This window comes from Anser anser, assembly GCF_964211835.1.
Source record: "Anser anser genome assembly, chromosome: 1".
Lineage (NCBI taxonomy): Eukaryota > Metazoa > Chordata > Aves > Anseriformes > Anatidae > Anser > Anser anser.
The window spans coordinates 31042888-31069616 of NC_139720.1; the positions used below are offsets into that span (position 1 = coordinate 31042888).

Sequence of the window (26729 nt, forward strand, 5' to 3'; positions counted from 1 at the left end):
TTAACATCTGAACTGACCCCAGCGACACAGCCAGCGCTCCCTCCACACTGCCCTGTCCCCAAGACAGGTGGCAGAACCATCAACCCCCAAGCAGGTGGGTTAGCTGCCCAGCAGGCCAAAGACCCGTTATTTTAAAAGACTTCAAATTTACATATTAAAGCAGAATGACTGAATCAAAGCCTTTGTTTGGACTCATTAAGGAATTTGGGTGGAGGATAGAGTATCTTCCCTCTCTGCTGGAACTCTGCATGCTCAGCATTATGATCATGGCATTACAACGGGTTCTTGTTCTTCAGCCAGGTGGAGTCTGGAGAACACTGCCCCAGGACAGGCATTTCAAATTTGCTTTATAATTTAATTGAGTTCTCTAAAGTGCCTATTGTTGCATGACAGAAGAGAAACGTATGTTACCCCTGCCCCGTGGGCATAATATACAACTTTTCATCAAATCACTAACCAAAGCCCTGCATATTCAAAGCTAAAAGTCTTGCCTGTGCCAGGTGTTGAAGCAAAATGGTGTGAAGTCAAGTGGGACCCCTCAGACAAGGCTCACTTCATCTTTCTTATTTCCCATTTAGCACATTCACCTCTGTGCCAGTGGGAGATGAGGAACAGATGATAGTGGTATCATCAACAAGCAACCACCTGAAATGTATTTTCTCTCCTCCTCGTGTTTAGATAAAATTCTGGTAACAAGTGGTGCCTAACAAGAGGTTTGTTGTGAAACAGAAAACCACAGCTTCAGGAAACAGCAATACAGTCACATTGCCCAGGTCAGCTGATGGGGACTACTTAATGTTCTGCATCTCTTGACCTAATCCACCCCAAACAGCAGATGTCCTGGACTCTGGAAAAAAAAAAAAAAAATCCTTCCACACCCCATCTGAGGGTACCATCCTGTAGCTCAATATCCTGCAACACATCCATAACATCCCTGAAGTCACATGAAGACTCATCTCCGTATATTGTCCCCCACACTGTCCACTCTACAACAACATTATAAACATTGCATTGGATGAGATTCCTGTTTTGGAAGATGAGCTGCACCACTAGTGCATGTCCCCTGGGTCTTCCACAATTCCCAGTCTCTCCCTGGAGCCAGGCCAGTATCCCCAGTGGACCTCAGTCTCCATCGATTCAGACCAGCTGCATGCATAACAGGAGACACCACACACTCCCTAGTCAGGCAGTTATATCAGGAGAAAGCAGAGTCCTTTATTCGTGTTTCATCTGGGACCTGAACACAACTGCGCAACTGAAACACAAACACGCATTTTCAGCCTGACTACTTCCTAGAACGGTTCCAGGGTAGAGGTTGCCATCCCTGTGCAGGGAGGAGTGCTGTGATTCGTAAGGAGCTGGGTGAACACTAACACTAGAACAACCACTACAAACATTTCCTTCCCTTACATCCAGCCTGAAACTGTCTCTGCGTGTGGTTCTGGCTTCCAGAAGTAATGCTATCCACAGGTCTTCAGCTGAGGACTTTGGACAATCAAGTCCCAAAAAAGCTCTTAAGAGACACTCTCGATACGAGTTAAGCACAAACAACCATCCCTCAGCATAAAACAGAGATCTTCCATCATCTCCAATACATTTAGACCTAAAAATTTGGTTTTGCACCGTTAAGATGGAAGACCTGCTCAGATTCCAGGAAAGACAGTTCTAATGATAGATGGCCCAATGAGACATTTTGAGTTCTGAAACTTCCACATCCCCCACCTTTGAAGGATTAGGCCTGAAAAACCAAGAACTTTCAAACCAACATGGCACCATCCTAACCTGTCCCTCAGAATTCAGTGGAGGACCATTAGTGTTGGTCATACTGCTCTCATGCAGCTCAGCAGGGTAGACAATTCAGACAGCAGGGAAAGACCACAGTTCAAGGCAGAAGCTTTCTGCTGATACACCTAGTACCTCTAGGAAGAAAGAGGACCCTTTTACACAGGCTTTTTTTGTCTGCTTAGTTTGCTGGCATAATCCCTAAATTCCAACTGATTCCCAACAACTCTAGGAAAAACAGACCAGGGAAAATCACATCTATTTCTTTCAATTCCAATTCTTTTTCCCTGTCAATCCCATTGATGTCTTCACAGAAAATGTAGCACTCGAGATGCCCTATAATACACAAGTTCTATACAATGCCCTTTAATCTGGCTTCAATCTACAAACTACTGTGAGAGAGAAAAAAGATTTTCCACACACAAACAATTTTCACACATTTAATGTAATGGCACCCTAATCATGTTTACAGTACTTTCATCTCCATTAGATACTGTGTTTCGAAAGCATAATGGGAAAAAACAAATGTGAGTAGAACACTAGTCTTTTATAAAGTGTTAGAAACTCAACCATGTGGAGATACATATGCATAAATGCCTTCTTAAAAACTAAGAGTTGTATTTTTCACCCTTACATAACAAAAAAATAACCTTCGCTGGGTCTTTTCACGAGATATGGAAATCAAAGATGACAAGACTCAAGCACTTGAGAAACTCCTGAAGTCAGGGGTGTCATAAGGTTATATCAGGACTTCCGTTAGTGAGCCTGCCGTGAAGCAGACCCTATAAATAGGAAAAGAATGTGCAAGGGCTCCGAATAAGTGAGAGGCACTGCATGTTTTGCAAGCTTGTGCTCTGACAGCCGTGAACTGCAGACTGCTGACTGAGGAAAGCCTGTCTGAATTTCTTCAGCTGAGTCCTCTTAAAATACACCCATCACAGAAAGCCATAGGGCTAGCAATACACTACTCTTCTATCCTGACAAGCTCTCCTTTGGATTTTACCTTTGATCAACAACCAAAGCAAGCAAAAAGGTCACTCTGAGAAGCCACAGGAATTATGGGATGTATTTGTTGGCTTTCCTATGACATGTAATTTAAGAGAACTAATATGGAAGCAGATAAAAATAGACTAGGCAAAAGTCTTTTTAAGGTATTATCAGCAAGAAAACTAGTGATCCAATCATTTTATTACCAGCTCGATACTTTGGCTTTCAAGAGACAAGGAAAATGGGTACACTTTTTATTAATAAAGCTTGGAGCATCCTTGAAGAGGGGGAGCTAACACAGAAGCAACCAAGGACTCATTAATTTTCACTTAAAAAAAAAAAACCACCTTTGCCTGAAAGAGGAACTCGTGTAGCCACTTAAGATATTTACATTTTGGCAGTAGCTGTGCTTCCTACAATTTAAAGAGTTCATTTTAGGGAACAGACCCAAGTTCATAACCAGAAAAAACTACCTTTGGAGAAGTCAGTAGTTTGCTTCTAGCAGGAACTTTAAGTATTCCTTCTTCAACACTTAAAAACTGCTCATTCTGCTGTTCCCAAATTATTTTTAAGCAATTAAGAAACTGTTCACTAGGCTAAGAAATACATTAATATTTTACCTTTACAGCCTGCTTCTAGAGTTGTTTCCCACCTGCAAATTCCAGCAAATTCTCATCCCTAAAGAACATTACTTAATATTTAAATACAACAGCATTACTGAAAGGATGTAGCTTTTATCAGTGTGAACAATTCCCCCCAAATGCATACAGAAAAGTTCTCTCAAAAAAAAAAATAAACTGATATTTGTGAGAAAATAATTCATAACTGTAAGTTAGTAATTTGTTCACTTGGATGCCCACATGGTACGAATCAGACAATTTGATTCATGCTTAGGACTGATGGAGTCTGTTAAAACAGCTGCAGAAATCTACATGAATTACAACTTTCAGTTCAGTCATATTACTTATACAGAAGAAACTAATATCTACTTACACAGAAAGAGGGTGGAAGTAACAGACATACACGCTCACCCCAGCACTTTTCCTACTACAAGAATATTGCACATTCCGATAATGTTGCACAAATTACTGGCTTTTTATAAAGACCATATATGAGGTATTAGTCCATTAATAAATAAAGAAAAAATGGAAATGGAAAAGCACTTAATACAATGCAATAATCCAAGTAATTAGTGAATGAGAACTGAATAAGCAATAACACGCACCCTTACGGGAAAGGTTAAAGTTACTTAGTAAACAGTCAGCTTTCAGTATCAGTTCAAGAAACATATGGTTAGATCTCTTTAAAGATTTTAAGAATTCAAAACCTATTTGCAATATTGCTGTTCAAAATGCTCATTTTGCTCATGCAATCAATTTGAAAGGTAAATTCTTCACTCACACGTTTAAAAAGATAGCAATGTGTGTATGATAGCCATCTTACTAAGGGGAATCAATTTAATATACTGGACTTATACTACCAGTTAAGAAATAAAACAGAACTTTTGGGTTGGCATCAGTTATATTACGAGGTTTGTTATGTTTTGAATAGTTTACACTGGTTATGGATTTCCACGGCACTGAAACTGTTACCCATTAGTACTGCTTTTATTATCAGATTCCAGCACCACAAGGCATTAGGTGAAAACGTGGATTGTAATTTTCAGTTTTACTCTTTCTTTATGCCAAGAGTTTACCTTTCAAATCACAAAGCCAAAAGCTCCCTGCTGACAAGTAGTAAATTTAAACAATCTACCTTTTTTATTATTATTATTTAGGCCCTTCCAGAAACACTAGGAATCTGTAGGTAAGCTTATCTTTTTTAAGTTTGCCAAAGCACAGAGGAGTATTAAAGTTCAAAAAACTGAGATATGGAAACTACATTGCACACATGACAATATAATCAGCATAAAGCAAGCGTGTACTCAATATGTTCTTCCAAAACTTTTTAAGGGATATTTTTGTTTTGGAGGGGAGAGGGGAGAGACACACTAACCTCGTGCAGACAGAACTGTATACATGAACAGCCCTTAAGAAAGTCAAGGGTTATTCACATCCTAAAAATACTTTCAGGCCAATGAAAAGTTACTTGGAAACAGAAGTCATTCCTGCATCACTCTTCTAGGTGAAACACATTTTTAAGTTGGAAAATAACAAGTGTTTTATTTTTAATAGATTTGCAGTGCTGGACAGTAACAAATAAAGACCCAGGTAAGTTATACTTCTGCTGCTATTTTGTGCAAGTTGTCTAATTTGTGCAGTAAGTCCACATCGAGTAAAAACTGCTAGTGAAAACTCAAAGTCATGATAAAAAAAGCAGCACTTCAGAATAAAGTATCTCCTCTGCTGAAATCCATGCACCAGTAACTCAAACATTCTTAAATTGGCATAGGAGAATTATATTACATATCTAAAATTAAAAAGTTAAAGTTCAAATTTACGGAAAGTGTTTACTAAACTGAAATACACAAGTTCTTTTGTCACATGGGATTATTTCTCTCCCATTTTAAGTAGTTACTGAGGCATTTAGCTCCCAATTGCATGTTATTTCTATTCTGAGGATTAGTTTCATCTATAATTTCTTTATAGCAGTTGTGTTAAGTGTTGTTTAGAACACAAAGATTTTTTTTCCATATTAGCACAAAACCAAGGAAAATTATGAAGATGTTGAAAGAAGAGGAACGGAAACATTATTGTCCAGAACAGTCCGTGTATGTAGTGACCATGTTTCCTCGTCTCTGAGTGACAGTCCTACAGTGCTTGCTGGATCCATGAAACCTGCTATCAGTTCGCACTGCATGTCGGTGTGCGTTTTCAAAGTCACTAAAAGAAAACATTTTTTCCATATTTTCAAACACATCATCAAACAGTCCACCTCCAAAGGAGAACTCTTGGAAAGAACGTCTTTGCCGATTGTGAGCTTCCCGATGACTTCGGAAGTGATTTTCAAAGTGCTTTTTTGACCGTGAGTTTTGACTGAAGAGGTCAAAGTCTTTGAACAGATCATCAAAGTTGAAGTTAAATGACTGATGGAATGGGCTTCCATTATTTCCTTGTCCTCCATGACGGCCAAATTGATCGTATTCTCTTCGTTTATTCTCATCTGATAATGTTTCATATGCTATTTCAGTTTAAAAAGAAAAAAGCAGAAAAACTTCAGTTGCATGCCCATTATAAAAAGACAAACACATACACAGAACAACAGCACAGTAAGCTCTAGCCACGCTGCAGTTACAGCTAAGTGGCAAGCTAAACAGCATGGAGATAAAATAAAGGAAATTAATTACCATATATATTACCATAATTACCATATAATACCACATACCAAATTTTCAACTCTGCAGAAGTTTAACAATAAACCTAGATTTTGTGATTGGGGAAAACTGAAGTGGAATTAGGTTTCCATCTGATCTTGGTCCAAAACTACATCTACTGTTGCTCCAAGGCAGCAGTTGACAGATAACATACATACTGTTACTAGAATGGGTATTTTAAACTCCTCCATTTTCTTACCTGGCATTGGCTTCCCAACTGTTCTAAATAACTCAACATTTCTTTAGAACTCCCCGCTTCCTCCTTTAGTAGGTGCTAACAGCTGCAGTATCTAAAGAGATACACTACATTAATCACTACCTTTCTTTCAAAAGAACAGTTCTGTAGACATGAAGATAAAACCCAGAAGTCTTGTTAGCTTTGTCAGACAAAATGGACACCTATGTTATAATAGTCTATGGGAAGCAGAAATGGAAACACTTTATTCTTCAGCAAGCCTTTTCATGTTCTTGATCATTCATTTCTGTTAATATATTTTAATCCCAATACACTTATGAATGGTGTATTCCTAGGATCACAGGATAGTTCGGGCTGAAAGTGCCCTCAGGTTTCTAGTGTAATGTTTTGCTCAAAGCAAGGTCAGCTATGAGATCAGACTAGTTACTCAGGGCTTTATCCTCTCATTCCTGAAAACTCCCCAAGGATGGAACGTGCCCAGCCTCTCCAGTCAACCTGTTCAAACGCTTGCCTGTCCTCACGGTGAAGAAAGTTTCAAAGTTTTTCTTTACAGCCACATTGCATCTCTTGTAACTGCTGTCTCTCGTATTCCTACCAAGAACCACTGAAGAGCCCTGCTGCAGGTTGTTTTTAATAAAAACACACAAAAACTCCCCCTAAGTACTGTAAGGTTTCCATTAGGTCCCCCGAAGCCCTAGTAACCCTGAGCTGGATCTTACTAGACAGACCAGAATACAAGAACAGTATTTAAAATACTCTTCTAGTGCCAAAGTTGTCCTCCTGCCAAGAATTTTTTGTGAGAAGAGGCACGAGCCTAAAGTCTAATAGGCAGGAATGCATAAACTGTGCAAAAGGCCTGCCTATGCGCAAGAAAATGGAAACCAGTCAGAAATTGATACAGGGCATTTGCCACCACAGAAGTAGAACAAAAAAAAAATCATCTCTTATTCAGTAAAAACAGTACGCTTAAGTAACTGCATTTGTTCACAGATATAAGCCACGTATCCAGTTATTAAGACTGAGGTTAGCGTATATTACCTTCAGCAATTTCTCTAAATTTTGCTTCGGCACCAGGACTCTTATTTTTGTCTGGGTGGTATTTCATAGCCAGTTTGTGAAACGCCTTCTTGATTTGGCGGTCAGATGCATTTTTTGGAACTCCTAAGATATCGTAATAGCTCTCCGTAGCCAGTATTAACTCAGTTATCATTAAAATGCAGAGGGCAAACGTGAAGACAGATTGTGTAGTTGCCATTTCTCTGGTTCCTAGAAAGAAAGAGAAATATACTTGAACAGGTTATTTCAGGTTCCACAGCAGCTTAAAAAGGCACAACCATAAACTGAAAGAGGAAGACGTGTATTTTTTAGGAGTCACTCTGTGACTGACACATCAGCAGGTTCTTTCACCTGTGTTGTTAGTTAACAAACCCCACCTCCCTAGGTTCATAATCACAGAAAACGTGAATGGAAATGCTGCAAATTCACATTTCACATCCATCTCAAGTGCTCTTTGGTGTTCACCTTTGGTCTACAGCTATCCTTACCCACACATTTCCCCCCAGTCCTGTTTCCAGCTGTTGAATTAAACATACAGTACCTTTCACTGCACCAAACAGTTCATGCTGGCATACCTAGACTAGCTTTTAACTAAGCCCTAAGTTCTAGGATCATAAACACAGCAGCTCTAAATTAGAGCACAGGTTTCAAAACCTACTGAATATGCTGGTAGAGTAACTCATTGATTAGCTTGTGCAATAATAAGAACCTGAAAACACAACAGGCCTGAAAATCAACTTTGGGCTGTTAGATGCTCACAGTCGGCTTCAGAAGGTCATCTAACTGACCTAAGGTGAGCATGATACAAGGAAACACTCATCTAGAGTACAGAGGTCAGTCAAGTAGAACACTATTTTATAACAGGCTGGGCTTAATTTACTTTCATTTTAGACTGTATTCTAAATATAAACACCTACCATACCTCTGATATCAGAGAATTTATCTAATAAATGCCACTGCATATAAAGATTTACACATGCGATTCTCAATGTCTGAATGGAGCTCGAAAAAAACCTTCTATACAAACAGCTTCAACTATAACTAAAAGTTTAACCATTTTTTAACAAATTTATTTGTCAAAAACTTATATTTAAAAACAAATTGAAACTAAAACTCAGGGAAAAAGCAGTGGCATAGATAAGAAACAGAAAAAATCAGCTCCACGTAGCCATATCATCTTACATGATTTTTTATAAATGACAAGAGTGGGCTCTTCCTACCAGAAGACAAGCTTAAATGATATTTGGAGGACTTATGTATATAAAGAGGTACATAAAACATACAGTACAGAACCGTGAACATTCAAAGACAGAGTGCTGGTTGTCCCCTAACCAGTATGATGTATGGCAATGCCTTGAACATGCCAGAAATAGCATGCTCCCTGCCCCCCCCAGCCCCCATCATATTGCACTGATATGACAGCATCACAATCACAACTCAAGGAGAAGAATTCTATAGCTAAGAGTAACATCATTTTCCTGAAAGCTGAATAAGCTAACATTATTCTAGCTTTAATGGTACTCTGACTATACTTTTAGACTGTACGTGGCCTAAACATTTGTCATTCAAAGGTTTTGAACTCTGTGTATCAGGCACATGAGACAACTCAGCCTTTAATAGGAAGTCCACACCCTCTAAAGAAAATTAACACCTAAGCATCAAAACTGGCAAAAACACCATTTCCAATAGGTAAGGCAGGGGGCTAAAACGAATGTTGTGAGGTCAGAGCAAAAAGCTCATGTACGATTAACATTCCCATGCCCTCTAAAGCATTTATTTGGCAAGCAGCCCGCGTGATATCAAGTGGTAAGGAGTAGCAGTTAAAACAAACTGTATTTTGAGCACTGTATCTGGATACCAAATGGACGGTTCTTTTCCATATTCCCCTTGCATGACTCCGAACATATTTTTAGTACAAGAAGCTTTCCAAGCCTTTTCCACATATTTTCTCCCACCAGTTCACTAACCTGAAACTTTGCCACCTGGATGCCAAGACACACGTATATCCCTCCACACTTTATGCACCTTCTTTCTGTTTCTGCTTTGCAGATACAGACTCATGCCTTCCTGTCATGCCAAATATTACATAAGCATGATGTAGGTGTGAGGAAATGAAATAAAAACCAATCTGTTCCACTTTCCGAAGGCTCAACTCCATGCTTCTACAAGTAAACACCAAAAGATGCTAAAAAGAGTTGTTTAACTCCTTCATTAAGGGCCAAACCCTCTATTATAACTTCCACATTTATCAGAGCCTGAGAACATCAAGTCACCCAAGTTTTCTGCTCTGTTTACACCCCTCAACTTCTATGACTTTTGATAATGAATTATACCTAGGTTTTCCTTTCCCTATAGTTTTACACTGAGATTTCGGTAATGCAGTTCCATGCTCTACTGCCCCTAGTTTTACTTGGATTTCTAGTCTTTTTAAATTTGTACTGAAAATTAACTTAATTTTAAATTAAACAATAATAATAATAATAAAAGGACGCATTTCTTTGCATTTAAAAAATTCCCCAAAACCTCTATCAAACCTGTTAAGTTTTACAGAAAAAAGACCTCAGGACACTGGCAGACTTAACGCTGTCCTTGAAGAACTCCGTGAAACTCGAACGTAATAATAAAACTCAAATGAAAAGCAAATATAAAGGAAACCCAAAGCTAAGCAGCATTTTAACCTGATAACAGGTCTTAAGTTTACACGATGTATTTTGAATTATTGATTTTTTTCGCCAGAAGACGTGTTTGATATGGTGTCAGCATCTTACTACTGGCATCTTAGTTAACAATAAAGGCCAGGCCTGACCTCCTCCCCCTCCCCAAGTATCTTTGCTATCGCTTTCGCTACAAAACCTCTCTTCCATGCTTACTCTGCGTATGCCTCTCCTCCCTCACCTCCCCATTAGGTAAGTTTCACTTCGCAGGCTCTGCAGTGTAATTACCTAGAATTTAGACTTGTTTGGGGATTGGTAAGCTCTGTATGCTTCCTGATAACAGGCTTCAGCAACAGAACAGCCCCTATAACTCTTACGAAGAGCACTGAAGAACCCCGTTTTAGCTGGGCACATCCAGCATCGGTCAGAGATTTATATCAAGAAGTAATTACCCCCAGGCTGCCGGCCGAGCAGCCCCCACCCCAACCACCACCCAGCCGGGCACCACCACCGACGCTGCCACCGGCAGGTGCCCGACCCTCGCCCCTTCACGCCGCGGGCCTCCCTCCTGCTCATGCCCCGGCCGCTGCTGCTGCGGGCCTGGCGGCGGGCGAGTGCCCGGGACAGGACCGAGCGACCCCGCCATGCTCCCCGCTCCCCCTCAGGGGGTCCCGCTCCCCCCTGCCCCCACCTCACCTCAGCGCCGCCGTCCCCGCGCGCCGCTCCCGCCCAACAGCCGCCAGCGCGCGCGCAGCCCCTTCCCTTCCCCTCCCCTCCGCACCCCGCCCTCCCGCCGCTGCTACACGAAGCGCTGCGCCATTGGCCCCTCCGCCCCCACGTGACGCCGCGGCGGCGCTCCCCCTCCCTTCCCTTCCCCTCCCCTCCCCGTTGTCCCCGTGACTGCCGCCCCCCCCCGCTCTCCCCCCCAGCCCCCGCTGCCCATGGTTCCGGCGGCGGTCCGGGCCGCGCCGCCATGCCGCGGTACTGCGCCGCCGCCTGCTGCAAGAACCGCGGCGGGCAGAGCGCCAGGGACCGCCGCAAGCTCAGCTTCTACCCGTGAGTGGGCGGCCTGGGGGGCCTGGGGGGACGGGGCTGGGGCTGGAAGGGTGTAGGGAGAGGGAAGGGAAGGGAAGGGACGGGAAGGGAAGGGACGGGAAGGGAAGGGAAGGGACGGGAAGGGAAGGGAAGGGAAGGGAAGGGAAGGGAAGGGCAGCGCTGCTGTGGGGGCTCAGAGCCGAGCCGCTCGGCCCTGTGAGGAGCGCGGCGCCGATATCGGCGGGTTGCTGTCGAGTTAAGGCGCAGTAAGTGCGGGTGCGTGGAGATAATCGTCTAACGTTGAGGAGAAAATCGAGGGGTCGGCTCCGCAGGCAGCCCGAGACTTCGTTTTGGTGAGACCTGAGCTGAGCCGTGAGTTTGTTTCACTGCGCGGTCAGTGTTGTTCGACAGTCGTTGTTCCAACATCCGGAAAGCTCACAGGAAGACACCTTCAAAAGGGCTTTAGTTTAGATCAAATTAAACTACTTCGCCTACAACATATGCCATGCATGATTCAGCCGAAATACGTTAGCATCATAAAACAATCATGAAAACGAGTGGAAATACATTTTCTAGAGTGATATGGATAATCTGTGTGCCACACGGATGATTAAAGCAAGTTGGAGTGCTGGTACATATTCATATTCAAGTGTACGGCATCAATGTAAATATGACACGGTGCTTAGGGACATGGTTTAGTGGGTGACATTGGTAGTAGGGCGATGGTTGGACCAGATGATCTTGGAGCTCTTTTCCAACCCTTATGATTCTATGATTTCAAAATCCCTGCCATTTTATCTAGCCATTGAACTGTTTTGTGTTAAAACTATCACAGTCTGGCAGAAGAGGTGCTGAGACTTGTTTATACCAGAGAACAGATGCTGAATATGATTTAGGGGGTATTTGAGAGCAGGAGCAGGTTATTCTGTAGCCCAAATAATACATTTCGCAACCAGACTTTGTCTCTCACTGCAGATTTTTTTTTGCTTCCCAGTCCGAAGCTGGCTGGTGGTGGGGAAGGCAGTGAGTGCTGTCTTGCAAGGGTAATGACAGTGGAAGCAAACGCTCTCAAGGTCTTCTTGGAGAGGGTGTGTTTGGTGGTGTGATCTCCTACTGAAAGAACCTTGTCCTCTTGCTGAGAACCTTGTCCTCTTGCTGAGAACCTTGTCCTCTTACTGAGAACCTTCTTTGGACCTAGGTAGTAACATCCCAGGCTGAGCTCTGTAACATGCTGTATAACATGTGTAATGCTGCTATTGGGTGTACACAGTCTAAGCAGGCAGCAATTGAAAAGGCTGAACCCCTGACCTGTCCTTGAGAGGTTATCTTCCTTTTACTAGCATTATTCTTTGCATTCCTGCAAAGAGCTAGGTGGATCAACAGTTTGCACCGTTTCCTTGGTAACTTGAAAACTTAAATGGCAGCAAATTCAAAAGGTGGGATAAAGGTTGAAAAAGTGCAGCTACTTGCAGTTTTAGGACACTGTGGGCCTGCAGAGGAGAGTCATTGCCACGTATGGCAGCTGAGAAGAAACCTGTAGTTTCAGGGGTGGGATCTAGGGTTTGCCAAGAAGTAACCAGCCTTTCATAGAATTTGGGTGACACACAGCCCCTCGGCACACCAGGCTGTCTCCACAGCTTCTGTTTTGTGGGAATACCTCACTGCTGAGCCATTTTTTTTGTGCATTGAAATTCAGTTAATGTTATTCTGGTCAATTAACGTACAGTAATAAACATCATAGAAAGAACTGGTTGTTAATTAAAAGGAAAAATTCAGCTATTTAGGGAGAGAGACAAAACTGGTTTGTAGCAAGGCTATAGGCACTTGTCACATCTGGATGGTTGTTGTCCCTCTTACTGCCAACATCTAATAAATACTCTTTACGTCCTATGCTTATGATCAGCTCAGGTTTGATGACCAAATGAATCTGTCTCTTACTCAAAAATGTAGGGTTTTTTTAAAGTTATTGTTGTTCATGATTCTAAGGAATATTAGAGTATTGCTTTCTTAACGGGAGTCATTTCTGAGTGTTCAGAAATCAAGTTACATTCTATGTATCATATGTAATTGTAGGCTAGAGTAGAAAGAAACTTAGCACTCCCAGAGAAATCTATAAGCTCATTTCAAGTACTTTGATGTCCGTCTAGTAAGAGCTGAGAGTTCAGGGTGGTCTCTATGTTTGTGTTGCCATTACCTTAACTGCATGACTGGACATGCATCATAACGAGCCTTTAATTTCCCTTTAATTTTTGTGTATCGTGATTCATTGGGTAGATTACATGCGTTTGCTCACTTTCTTTTAACTTAGCTCACTTTCCCATGTAATATGACTGTTTGTATATACTTTCAAAATCAATTTCATGTATTTTGCAAGTAGGTTAGAGGGTTGAAAAGTTAGTTCTGGGTTACGTGACATCGTTGGGATACTCAACACTGTAAGACAGCTTAATTTCTGAAACAAAAAGTAAATGCACACCAACACAAAACATTTTTACTTTTTGAACAAAATTTAGATCCTGCACTGGAAATACTATTCACATTTATAAGTTATCAGACAATCCTGAATATGGTGTATGCTAAGCGACACTTAGTCAAAGAAAAATAATAACAAAAGGGTTGGATACTAATTTTGTCTAGTAAGGCAACAAAAAAAATACTATTTCTAAAACGAGGGTCAGATCTAACATTTTTTTAATTAAGTATTTCCTCTGACTTCAGGAGAATTACTTTTTGAGCAAGTATTGCAGAATCAAGATTTTTTAAATGCCTTGGCCTAGGGTTTTGAAGCCCTTCACCAGCAGAAATCAATAGAAATTCTGCTGCTGAACTCTGGAGCAAATATCCAAATAGGAACCATTTCGATGATTGTTAGATTAACATGTAATTGACATCCTGATTAGCTTTTCATATTTAGGGAAAAAAAAAAAAGAAAGAAATTAAAATCATTACTTTCTTTTTATTCCTTTCAAGAGAATCAAGGAAGGACAGCCTGGTAAGGAACAACAGAAAGTTCTTTGTTTAAAAAGAAAACAGAAAGAAAGAAAAAAATAACAATTCTTTGCTTTTCTGTTTCTTTTTATTTTTTTTCCCAACTGTTTTAAAAAAGATTTCCACTCCATGATAAAGAGAGACTTGAGAAATGGTTGCGGAATATGAAGCGAGATGCATGGACTCCAAGTAAACACCAGCTTCTATGCAGTGATCATTTTACCCCCGATTCCCTTGATGTGCGATGGGGTATACGATACTTGAAACATACAGCTGTACCAACAATTTTCTCTTCCCCAGATGATGAGGTAATGTGTTCCTATCTTTTTATTATAATAGAAAACTAACCAACTATTTATGTAATAAAGATGTGCTAACTGTGTATAATATAGCTTATTTTAAAAATACCCATCCATCAAAATGTTTTGCCAACAGAACTGACATAAAACTAGTATGTGATTCCGTAGTGTAAAGGAAAAACAACTACCCATACTTTGAGTGGAGGTTCAGTATTATTTTTTAATTGGAAGTTCCAAGAGCATGTTCTTTAGAAAATTCCCCATAGAAAAATTCTTTTACTGTGTGATTACTATTATTAGTCTGTTTTTTTTTTTGTTGTCGTTGTTGTGGTTTTTTTTTTAAGGTCTTCTCTTAACTAACTGTACATAAATACTGACTTCAAAATGTTTTTGTTTCAAACTCAGCATTTCTCTTTCCTGGCCCTAGCCTCAAACACCTAAGAGCTCAGGAGTGTAGGCTGTTAAAGTTTTGCCACAAAGGCTATTCCGTCTTGTCTTTCACAGAGTTATGGAATTGGTGTATTGGGTTTACGTGGAAGGGCTTGGTAGCAGGGTGGTGCTGCAGGGGTGGCCTCTGTGAGCAGAGCCCAGCAGCTGCCCCACGTCAGATCAGAGCCAGCTCCAGACGGCTCCAAAAAGGACCCGCCACTGGCCGGAGCTGAGCCAGTGAGCAACACTAGTTGGGCCTCTGGGAGAGCAGATTTAAGAAAGGGGGAAAAAATAAATTAAAAATAAAATGCTGTGCAACAACATCTGGGAGAGAAGAGTGAGAACATGTAAGAGAACCAGCCCTGCAGCCCCCAAGGTCAGTGCAGCAGGAGGGCAGGAGGTGCTCCAGGCACGCAGCAGCAGTTCCCCCGCGGCCTGTGGAGAGGCCCCTGGTGGAGCAGGCTGTCCCCCTGCAGCCCATGGGTCCCACACGGAGCAGATCTCCACGCTGCAGCCCGTGGAGGAGCCCCCGGTGGAGCAGGTGGATGTGGCCTGGAGGAGGCTGCGGCCCATGGAGAGCCCCCGCAGGAGCAGGCCCCGGGCCGGAGCTGCAGCCCGTGGAGAGGAGCCCACGCAGGAGCAGGGGGTCTGGGGGGAGCTGCCGCCCGTGGGGGACCCGTGCTGGAGCAGTTTGCTCCTGGGGGATGGACCCCGTGGTATGGAGCCATGTGGGAGCAGTTCTTGAAGAGCTACTGCCCGTGGGAATCTCAGGTTGCTGAAATTAATTCAGAAGTGAATTGATTCATTCTTTCAAAATCCCTAGGATTGCTGAGATGTTAAGTATCACATTTGAAATGATAGAATTCATTTGGTTTTCTTTAATTTTATCTTTGCATACATTTTTCAGTCACTTAAGACTGAAGTTTGGTGGGTTTTTCTGTTTGTTTTTGTTGTCCAGGAAAAAGACTCTTCTCAGAACAGCCCACAAGAGATAAAGAGAGCAGACCTGGAAGAAACAACTAAAAACGTAGAGTCCGAGAAAGTACCTGTATCACTTGAACTTTGTAGACCAAAGAAAAGTCCTGCAAAGGCAGAAAATCTAGATGAAAAAGCAGAAGTAGTTTGCTCAACTGCATTGAGTAAACCTTTACAAAAGCAAAAACTACAACTTCAAAACAGAGAAGACTTTCAGGCAGACAGTGTTATTCTCGATAATTCATCTCAGCAGCATATACATCAACCTGAGCCTGTTTTATTGGCAACAGCAGTCCAGAACATGGAAACTGCCAATGTTCATACTTCTGTAGAGGATTCAGTAAGTTGCACAGCTACAGTCTTGCAATTTTCAGACCCTGATTACTTGAATTCGTCTCTGAAATTGAACAGCGCTTTAGGTTCAATAACTGACTATGCACTTGAAAACCCAAACTCTCATGTTTTAGGCTGTGCTGTTGAAGTACAGCCTACAAGTGAAAACACAGTTTTAGTCAGTACAGTCACACAAACTATTGAACAATTCAGTGGAGGTGAAGAATCTGTCATTGCCATCATCCTACCAGCTGAGAGTCCAAAAGAGTCTGAAATAATAGATAGTTCTTTCCTACCTATTAAGCAAGAATTTCTCGACACGGAAGAAGCAGAAACAGATAAATCTGTGTATATGAATGCATATAGTGGAAGTGAAGTGTTACAAACTGAGCATTCATACTGCAAACAAGACATAGACAGAGAGCACCTCTGGCAAAAAATTTCAAAGCTCCACTCTAAGATAACTCTACTTGAAATGCAGGAGATAAAGACTTTGGGGAGACTCAGGTCCTTGGAAGCTCTTATTGGACAACTGAAGCAAGAAAACCTTCTTTCTGAGGAAAAGCTCAAGATGGTAGAAAACTGCTTCACAACACTGGAAGTGACTATGATACAGTAAAGGCTTTCAGTTATTGTTCTACAGTATCTTTACAGCTTCTTGACTGTCCTTTTGAACAAAATAAGTTTTGATTCAATCATGGTATTTTAGATATCTAATGCAAATTGTGTGAATAGCAAATACCCTAAATGTTACATCAACTCCTATCAATGCTAGACGGTAGACCATTGCCCATAAAATATGACTTGCAAGTGAGCTTTAAAAGAAAAGCTAAACCTGTTAGTCTTGTTAAAGTATGTAAAGCGAATCAATAAAAGTAAGTGTAACTCTTCCAGGTGCAGGTTTCCCTGAAACATGCAAATCTTGCATTTGGGGCAGCAGTAGAATGGACAGTGTAACTGGGTAGAATGGAAAATTATAAAACAGCTGTCTAAAAGGAAAAGAAAGTCTCCTGGTTCTCTTTCAAACCAGTAAGGAGGTATGTAATACACATTGTCCAGTGAGGCCACAATTACTCTTTGGTCTTCTGTTCATCTAGCATTAATTCTGATAGCTTTTTGTACATTTTGACCTTATTAAATTTGACCTTATTAAATTTTTCTGCAATAAAAGGTGTGTCTGTTCATTTAGTTTTCCTGTTTTTTTTTCTGAGAATATTGCTGCAATGAACAAGTCCCTCTCCTCTTTTGTGCTGATGGAATATTCCACTCAAATGAAAAGAGACAAATAGTGATTTTTTGTGGTTAGTAAAAAGGAAAATTGTAAATATTCAGTGAGTGCTATCTGCTCAGCTTTGATCATGATGCAATCTATATCTGCATAAATTCATGTACACTTAATAGTACACTGAAGAAAGTAATGCTTTATGGAGCAAAGCGACAGAATCTGTCACACTATTTTTCTATAGCTAATTCTTCAAGAAGTGGGATATAGAGATTAGAAATTTGCTCCCCTGTATTAACTGTTTCTAGTGTGCAGGACATGAGTGCATTGGAAATATAATCCATTTTGAGGGCATGAATTTGCTTAAATACTTTCTGCTTATTCTCTCAGCATGCTACGGATTAGAGCTAGAGTTCAGTGTGTAGTGACTGTAATTCTTGAGGGGCTTCCATGTATTTTCCTATATTTGCACATCTCCCCCCACCACCAGTTCAGTATAGGACTGGACCTAATGTGTTTCTTTGCAGTGTATTACCTGTGCTCTCTGTTGGATTCATTCTGAAATTTTTTGGGGAATTTTTTGATTATTAAATTGAGGATCCAAGCAACAGTGATTATAAAGTTGACCTGCAACTAGAGAAGTTATAAACTAGTAAAATTTCAGAAAAATTCCTGATAGTAATACTAAAAATGTTTTTTGTGGCATAGATATCTTTAAACTTGGGAGAAAAAAAAAAAGATCCATATTTTTTCTTTTTTTTTATGGACTATCTTGGGAATATAACAGAAAAAACTCACCTCAGTAAGCATGTCACCAAGTTTATGAATTTCTCTCCTACAGGATGATTTGAGCCAATGAGGCTTGGGTGGGCTTAAATGGTCCTCTGCCTTTCTACGTCACACACAACTTTTTATGCCAGATAGGTCATTGTTAAGGCGTACAATTAGCTCTTCTCAGCTGAGCCTATTACCTTAACTGCTGCCCAAAGTAACCTCTACTCTTATCAAGCAGGATGTTACAGCTTTATTTTTCTATTTTTTTAATTTTCTTGTGTCTAACAATAGATGTTAAATAACATGCCAGCCTATTAACCTTGAGTGTTCAAGTAGAGCTGTGTAAATTTACCAGTTTTCCTTAATTCTGAATTTTATGTTTGATTGCTCTCTGCTAGATCATAGTCCCTCTCATCCAGATTCATGAATTTTGCAGTAGCAGCCAGCATCACCAACTTAACTTTAAAAAAGGCCAGAGATGGAAAATGAGATGATTTTGTATGTAGCCTTTCTCAGGGCCAGCCTTGTAGTGATGAAGAGGCTGAACCACCACGAAACAGTCTGCAGTTTGACCAGAATCAGTGCTGTGTTTTGTAAATCATTGTTGCAAATTGATTCCAATAAATTACTTTGGGCAGAGAAGTTTTGTATTCATTTAAAAACATTTAGAATTATAGCTGACTATGTTTGCTTACAGAAAAATATGACTAAGGTCTTAGCTTCAAAATATGCTGACACTGACTTACTCAAGCTAATCAGTATAAATACAGGAAAAACTGCGCTGGAAATTGCCACACTCCACTGATTAGGTGTTACGTGTGTCTTGTTCTTAGTGTTTCCTGATCATAAAAATGTGTAACCTTTTCCACTAAACGTAAGGACTTTAAGAGATGCTATGTTATTCTTTCAGATCCAATGGAAACTGCTCTTGAGCAGCTGCAGCTCACTGTGGTAATAGTACATTAAATCATTAAACATTTTGTAATGTATCCAACTTACAGTGATCAAAATTAAATGATCTTATGTGTCTTTTCAATATTTTTGCATTTGCATCTTTTTTTTTTTACTTTTGACTGCTTTTTTCCAGTGATTCAATTAATTATTTCAAAATTTTACATATATAAGAGGTGTCAGCAGTTTAATACACATATTGAACTGTTAAGCAGTTTATCTTTTCTACTACTACGGAAATATGGCATTTGGCTTTCTCCTAGATCTTCATTTAAATTCTACCAGCTTTAATAAAGTTATGGATGAGCAGTGTTGCTCCACATGGAATGAACTGCTACCCATTTCTCCTAGTTCTCTGCAGTTCCCCTAGTTTTTCATTTTCTTTACAAGGTGGAGTGAGATGTTTTATTTAACACAATCTGGATGCAGTAGAGGATGCAGCAGAGGATGTTTTCTTTCTGTCAGTATCTGTGAGTTCTCTTCTGTACTTTCTTGCATCAGTGCCACCAGTAGTGACATCGTTCCTACATACTTCAAGGGCATTCGTTAGGAGTCTGCCAAGACCTGTCATTAGCTGTCTAAAGTATCTCGTTACTCTCCTTTACCTTAGTGAGGTTGTAGTTATTCTTCCTTTCTACTTAAATCCTGTCCTGCTCTGAAATGTGGGTCTCAGAGTAGGACATTCGAAAACCTGGATACTGTTTCACTAGGTGCTGTCTTGTCTTTAAGCTCAAAGCTACATGTTGCATCTTAAAAATTACACTTACCTCCATCTCCGGACTCCTTCTCTAGTAGCCTGATTTCCTCAACACCTAACTGCACGTTGGTGAAAATGCCTTGCATACTACTTGATGCTTCATCTCACTAGATAATGCTGCTTATCTGCAAGCCAGTGTCTCACACACACAATGCATCACTCTGGCACCTCAGCCTGTATCCAGTGCTGGCTTAGTAAAGCACCAGGCACAGCCTGCAGAGCCCTTCTGCGTCACAGCGACGTGGTGTAACACCCATGGACCCCATCACGTAGCTAGGTGAGGGCTTGTGCAGACAGGGGTTGCCTGCATGCCCTGGATTGCTACAGCCCTAATTATTTATTTGTGTCAGTGACGGTGGTGCACTTTGCTTGCCAGGACGCATTATCTCCAGACTTACTGAGGGGACTGTTGAAATTGCGTCACTCGTACGTGTTTAGAAGTTCATCAGGGCAGTAAGTCAATGAAACTGAGATGCTGCATCTGTGAGAAAACATACCGAGACGTAGTGGGAAAGCCCCACGTGGTTTTGGGGCACACCCAGGAGACACTGTGGGCAGCAGCTCAACCATTTTCTATCTTCCCAGGCAGAACTAGAAAAAGTCCACATCCAGCCATGCAAGACACAGGTGATGCTGAGCAACTCTGTTCGCTTCCCTTTTGTAAAATCCTTCAGCAGGAAGCCCTGCACCGTACTGCAAGGCTGGAGGGGAAGTGTGAGACCTTGTGAGAGATGCTCAGCACCATGCATGGGACAGGGAGAAAAGAGCAGGCTTTGGCATTTAGGGTTGCTGCCTGGGGAAAGTTCTGTCTTCAGGATCCCACAGGACGCATGAGCTACCAGCACCAAGGCAAGGCGGGGGGGGGGGGGGGGGGGGGTGGTAATTACATGCTATTGTGACTTAAAATTGGACTTAAATTTAGATACAGAATATATTTTCTTTTGCTCAATTACCCAAGAATTTTATGACTTACTGACACAAGCTGGAAATTTTAGAATATTATTCACACTAAATTAAATAAAAATATCACCGCTCTATTTTCTCCTTCACTGAAATCAGTGTGATGACTTTCTAATTTACCAGGCCATTTACTCCTGCAGTAAAGACATGAATTTCTCCCAAAATATTTTCTAAATTAAACTTTTTTTTTTTTTTTCCAGTAAATGTAACTCTGGGCATCGTTAAATGTCATGGGGCATATTGCTAAAAGCCTGTCACTGTTTTAATATCTGCCTTTCCTGCAGAGGACATTTAGAAGACCATTTCTGAAAGCATAAACACAATTTTGAAGCATGTGCCTCATTCTTTCTAAGACATTAAACTATATAGATTATTGCAGAATACATAATATTATATGCATTTATACGTGTATATATATTGCATATATAAAAAAGCAGCGCTCCATATAAACAGTAGGTGGTGCTACTGGATTGCTCTGTAGAATCAGCCTAAAGCTGATTTTATTTTTATTTTTACTCAGAAACAAGCAAACGAGTTAACTATTCAGGGATTTTTCCTTATGATTTATATGTGTCTTTAATAAAGTAGGGTAGTATCTGAGTAAAACATTATGGCTAATTTTCCTCAATTTTACAGAAGTAAAGCTTCAGAGAAGAAACTCATTTATATTCTGAGCATAAAACATGAAATTTGAGAGCTTTCTGCTCAAGAGAGTAGTAAAAGACGATCTATTCATTGTCCTTTTGTGGAGCATGATTGCATTCATCATATGTTGAAGTGGGTCAGTGATTAAAGTTTGAATCCCATAAAGAGTTTAGCATTGCTCATTTGCATATTAATCAGGGTAATGGTGTGAGTGTTTAATCACAGCCGTCATCAAGAATGTCTGTTTTGCTACACAAGCACTGTGGCCATGTTTTTCTAACTGGGAAGATGCATGCACATCAGCTTTATGCATGGCTTAGTCCTCTCTTAAAATATTGTGGAACAGACTTTGTACAGAGAATATACAACTTTGGATGGTACAAACTGCATTGGTACAGGACAACATTGGTCCTGTAGACTCAAATGGTTTTTTTCCTGCTTATTCCAGTGTAACTTTCAAAATATAATAGGTAATAAGGTATTACAGAGCAGGTTAGAAGCATCTGTGTGTTGTGGTTCAACCCTGGCAGGCAGCATTAGCTCTATCCCAGCCAAAACAATGGCACTCTGTGAATTTCTGAATGTATGGAACAGATCTTAAAACAGGAATTGCAAAAACAGACAGTGAAGAAAGCCATGCCTAGGTAAACTCTGGTTTGGAAGCATCCATTTGCCTCAAGGCTGGTTGCATCTTCTCTGGGTGTACAGCCTGCGGTACTCAGCCTGTTGTTCACTGATCAGATCCAGCCACCTAACAGAACCAGGGAGACACAACTCCTCCACAGCCTCCTGAAAGAAGGCATCTCACCTGTCTCCATCATGAGCTGTTCTTCCATTAACCAATATCTAATATCTTCATTAAGAAAGGAAGTGAGGAAATGCCCATTTATCTACTGATTATGGCCAATGGGATGTTGTAGACAAATATGTTAGATTTAGATTTTTTGTTGTTGTTGTTATAAATACCTGGAGTTAGCTAAAATGAATGTGACCTTGTGTTTTGATAGTCACATAGTTTTTAGACGGGCAGGTTAGGAAAACCAAGTCCTAATTCAAAAGCTCTTGGCAAGGCAGTCCGTCCAAATTGTGCTTCGATTTCTTGTACAGCTAGCGACAAGAGGAAGGTCCTTCAAAGTTTCTAGAGGAGATTCTGTTCAGATATATCATTCATGCAGTTGCAGCATTTTTTTCTGAAGATTTTGAAAGAATTTTTTTCTGTATAGAAAATTTGGACAAGTTGGAAAACTGATTCAACAGGTGCCTAGCTTAGTCAGAGTATCCAAGGCACATTTCTCAGTGCTGCAGAACATCCTCACAAGGTGCACATCAGACCTAAGAGCTCTGCATTGCTTCATGGATAACATAAATTGATAATCATCAGACACCTTATAGCCCCTTGGGATGGAAAACAACCTTGTGCCCACTGTAGGCTCATGCCAAAGTAGTATAAAACACCATGTTGAGCTCTTTTTCAGCCATGCCTGCTTGGGTAAGGACATTATAGATTGCAAATGTAGATAGTTTGACCTTCACTCTGAGTCAATAGACTATGAGGACAAACAAGAACAGGTTTGGGAGCTCTCAACGACCAGAATAGTTACTCTTTAGAGATGGGGGATAATAAAGATACAAGGCCTGTTGGTTTCACAGCATGCAAAATATATCAAACCTTTTGGATCTCATACTTGCAAGCAGATGTTATTAAATTTACATCAAAGTCCTTTATTGAGTGTTTTACATGATGAGAAATCCTGTACTGTGTAAAGCTGGCTTTGGCTACAGGACATTTACAGAGCACTAAGCCCATACGGCCTCGATGCCTATTGACCAGCCATGGATACTCTCCCAGCACTGCGTTATCTGGCCTTGCAGACTGACCATTAGTTTTCAGGAAATGCCCAATATTCTGCTGTCACTAGATAAGGGTGTACAACAACTCATGCTCTCTCCAGGTCACAGCCCCAGCAGACTCCTGCGGAAAGCCTTTCACACCTCGCTAGCAATGCAGCAGCTCCTCTCCACCTCTTTGTTATCTGTGCAGTCCCTTAAAAAGGGGGAAATTGGCTTTTCTTGTCCCTAGCCCGAAAGTAGATTAAATCAGGCAGTTCCTACTTTGGGTCTGACCTTCAGGAAGTCCAGGGGTGGAATTAGAGCCTTGTCTGGCTGATGTTAGAGAGATTATCTGATGCCTTGTGAAATTACTGGCCCTGAAAGTTTGCTGTGAAGTTTCCTGCACAGGACCACATCAGGGCACTGCACCACAGCCCCAGGTGCCAGGGGCTCACCCCAGCACAGCTCTGCAAGTCCTCTGGTGCAGAAGGACAAAATTTGCCCCAAATATTCAAGGTTTGGCTGGCACAGAGGACGTGGCTTTGAACTGGATCAGGCCTCCAGCAGGGACTCCACAAGGATGCAAAACATGGATGGATGCTGGCTTTTATCCCCCTGTCCCTTTGGTTTGCTTTATGTAGGGACCAATAAGCCAAGCTCCTGGGATTTGCTGGGGTACGAGATGCTGCGCGGAGAATAACAGGCAGATAATGAGCAGAAAACTATGTTTCATTTATGGAGATTAATTAGAAGCACTAACAAATCCCAATTAGATTTTTAATTAAAATTATATTAGAAACTGACACTTATCGAAGAATTGCTACAGAAATATGCACTCAGCCACAGTTGCACTTGAGTTGACTAATTTCACAACTTTTAAATGTATAATTCACCATAATGATATCACAGCCATAAATCCAAATTAAATTGTATTTTACAGCTTTGACGTTAAAGCCATCAACTCTTCTCTTTAGGGATCCATTTTACGAGACTTCAGTAAAAGTATTTACACATTTGTGATTTGCAAGGATTCAGTGGTGTGGTTTTTTTTTGTTTGTTTTTTTCTTTCCTGCACTTAGCATCTGAAATGGATTTCTAGCTTTATCCACAGGTTTTGATGTGTAACAGTGTCCTAGCTCCCAACAGTACAAGAAAGCTTCAGGCTCACAAATTAGATGAATTCTTCATTCAGAGAGACTCCGCGCTGGGGGACTGCAGACACTCTTTGCTTACCTTCATTTACAAAGCACAGTCACTGCAAGAAGGCAGAGCCCTGGTTTTCCTGTTGTTTCTGTTCACCTTTTGCACTAATCTCATTTCAGGACTCCTGGAATATGGCTTCCTATTGCAAAATCCCTAGCCAAGCTTCTGAGTGCCTGCAGCTTTTAACAGGCACTGCTTTCAGCCTGCATCTCTTTGTCTTACTCCAAGCTCACACTAAAATCAGGTTAAGGGCAAGCATATGGCTTATTATGTTGAAATCCTCATCTTCCTTTGACTATGCCTTGGCTGGTAAGGTGAATTATTTTCCACCAGTTAATGTAAATAAGTTCTGTATTGATCTTTCTAATGAATAGTGTATCTTTTAACCCACTTCGTTTAAAAGAAACAACCTATTATGTCTGAATGATTTTGCTGTTAATAAACTCTCAACTGTGGTGTCTGCAGCTCCAGCTCCCTCATTGTTTATACCAGAAAATACATGGGAATGGAAGAATAAAATGCAAATAAAAAAAAATTAGGTTTATTTGATCTGATTCTTTGACAAATACAGAGTTCGAAAATTGGTATACTTTCCCCTCTCAATTAACAGCTGTAGAAATAATATAATAGAAATTACTGGTTTACTTCCCATCATAGGAGACATAAAAGCTAGAAAGCTTTTGGAAGCTGCTTTAAGAACTCCTTGTTCTAAAAACACCTGCAGGTTTTTTTTAATATTCTACTTACATACTCCAGAAAAAAAAAAAAAAAAAAAAAAAAAACACAGTAGACTGATAGTTAAAGAAATGCTTAAGCTTGCCAAATAATAACCCAGTTAGCCATGAAAGTTTTCTTTGGGTTTTAAATAAACATGTTTAATAACAATAAAAAATTGAGCACACAGTGTAGGTTTCATTGCATATGAAGTGATGCAATGAGTGTCATGCATTGATATGAACACAATGCAGAACTGGTGTGGAGTGATAGAGTGCCCTGCCTCACTGTCTCACATACATGCACACTCACAAAACACTCAGAGTACCACATTTGCAGAAAGAGAGAGAGAAAGAGAGAAAGAGAGAAAGAGAGAGAGAGAGGGAGAAAGAAGGAAGGAAGGAAGGAAGGAAGGAAGGAAGGAAGGAAGGAAGGAAGGAAGGAAGGAAGGAAGGAAAGAGAAAAAGAAAGAAAGAAAGAAAGAAAGAAAGAAAGAAAGAAAGAAAGAAAGAAAGAAAGAAAGAAAGAAAGAAAGAAAGAGAAAGAAAGAAAGAAAGAAAGAAAGAAAGAAAGAAAGAAAGAAAGAAAGAAAGAAAGAAAGAAAGAACATTGCCAGAACCAGTCCTAGTTATATCAATACCTTCTTCCTCTAAGCATACAAAAAAAAAAAAAAGTGCTCCTCAGCATCTATGGCAAACACACATTTTATTCTTTCTATGACACTTTCTAGCAAAGGAACATGAAGCAGTAATAAAAAGGCATGTGACAGAACAACATATCCTGCCTTTTCTTGCAGGACTTCTCTAACACTGTGAAATGTTGGAAATCACTGTTTCATGATACCTCAAACCTTGACAGGATCAATAGCCTTCTGGGAAACTCCCTTTACTGCATTCTAATCAGCAAAACTGACAGCTGTTCAAACAGAAACAAGTTATCTTTCAGATTCGCTGTAGCTGTGGATGTCCAATTTGAAATTAATATTGACAGATGCACAACAGTCCAGGTTTCTGCAGCAAGAAGCAGAAGCCGGTAATACTTAAGAACTGCAGGAATATTAACTACACTAAGTGCTTATTCATTTTGCTTTTCTTCCCAGGAGATTTGTGATTTTCAAGGGATCTGAGTGAAGACTGTAAACAGTCATGATTTTTTTGAAGTTTAAACCAACCTTGCTACTCTTTATTTATTACACTAGTAATTTCCTGTTCTCTACAGCAAAAGCACATTTCTGTTATGAAAGAAACTCCATGAGTAACTCTCAGGAAGGCAGCAGTACGTTGGATCCCGCGAGCAGTGGGATGACGCACTGGGGACCTCATTGCCTGTATGAAATTTACTGCTGCTGTTTCTAATGCAAAGTACAGACTGCAAATTTCTGCTGTCCTTTTCCCCAGCCTCCTCACACAGAATAAGATGGAGGTGAAGCTGAATTTTCAACATACAGTTTTTCATACTGTTTCTAGCCCAGGCATGTTCCCCCACACACAACCTGCCCCAAAGGGAGAGCAATAGCTGGTAGGAGCAGGTAGCATACTTTATACAGTCTAGGGGCTGGGAGGACTCTACAAATGCTAAAAGAGAGGGCTGGTACCTTTGTCACCTGACACAATTTAGTATCAAAAC

General features: G+C 40.6%; 2 protein-coding genes across 5 annotated transcripts; one reads left to right on the plus strand and one right to left on the minus strand.

Annotated features, from left to right (window-relative positions):
* Positions 1-2208: 2208 nt before the first annotated feature.
* DNAJB9 (DnaJ heat shock protein family (Hsp40) member B9) lies at positions 2209-10780 on the minus strand. Of its 2 annotated transcripts, none has more exons than XM_083831789.1 (3): positions 10685-10780; positions 7317-7544; positions 2209-5889 (listed from the first exon to the last, which is right to left on the minus strand). In XM_083831789.1, the coding sequence occupies exons 2-3, from the start codon at positions 7531-7533 to the stop codon at positions 5459-5461; spliced, it is 648 nt and encodes a 215-aa protein (XP_083687915.1). In that variant the 5' UTR covers positions 7534-7544; positions 10685-10780; the 3' UTR covers positions 2209-5458. The 2 variants fall into 2 exon arrangements, with proteins under 2 accessions (XP_083687915.1, XP_083687916.1); XM_083831790.1 differs by lacking the exon at positions 10685-10780 and adding an exon at positions 10277-10453.
* A 56-nt stretch (positions 10781-10836) lies between these two features.
* Positions 10837-17231, plus strand: THAP5 (THAP domain containing 5). 3 transcript variants are annotated; one of them, XM_083831759.1, is made up of 3 exons: positions 10837-11044; positions 14130-14319; positions 15698-17231. In XM_083831759.1, the coding sequence occupies exons 1-3, from the start codon at positions 10962-10964 to the stop codon at positions 16664-16666; spliced, it is 1242 nt and encodes a 413-aa protein (XP_083687885.1). In that variant the 5' UTR covers positions 10837-10961; the 3' UTR covers positions 16667-17231. The 3 variants fall into 3 exon arrangements, with proteins under 3 accessions (XP_083687885.1, XP_083687887.1, XP_083687886.1); XM_083831761.1 differs by lacking the exon at positions 10837-11044 and adding an exon at positions 11170-11395; XM_083831760.1 differs by lacking the exon at positions 10837-11044 and adding an exon at positions 11193-11376.
* The last annotated feature ends 9498 nt before the right edge of the window (positions 17232-26729 follow it).

Excerpts from the sequence above, each read along its gene's own strand:
- DNAJB9 (XM_083831789.1), bottom strand. The coding sequence starts at position 7,533 with ATGGCAACTACACAATCTGTCTTCACGTTTGCCCTCTGCATTTTAATG. Across the intron at positions 5,890-7,316 it reads ATTTAGAGAAATTGCTGAAG|CATATGAAACATTATCAGAT; the intron begins GTAATATACGCT and ends AAACTGAAATAG.
- THAP5 (XM_083831759.1), top strand. The coding sequence starts at position 10,962 with ATGCCGCGGTACTGCGCCGCCGCCTGCTGCAAGAACCGCGGCGGGCAG. Across the intron at positions 11,045-14,129 it reads CGCAAGCTCAGCTTCTACCC|ATTTCCACTCCATGATAAAG; the intron begins GTGAGTGGGCGG and ends GTTTTAAAAAAG. Across the intron at positions 14,320-15,697 it reads TCTCTTCCCCAGATGATGAG|GAAAAAGACTCTTCTCAGAA; the intron begins GTAATGTGTTCC and ends TTTGTTGTCCAG.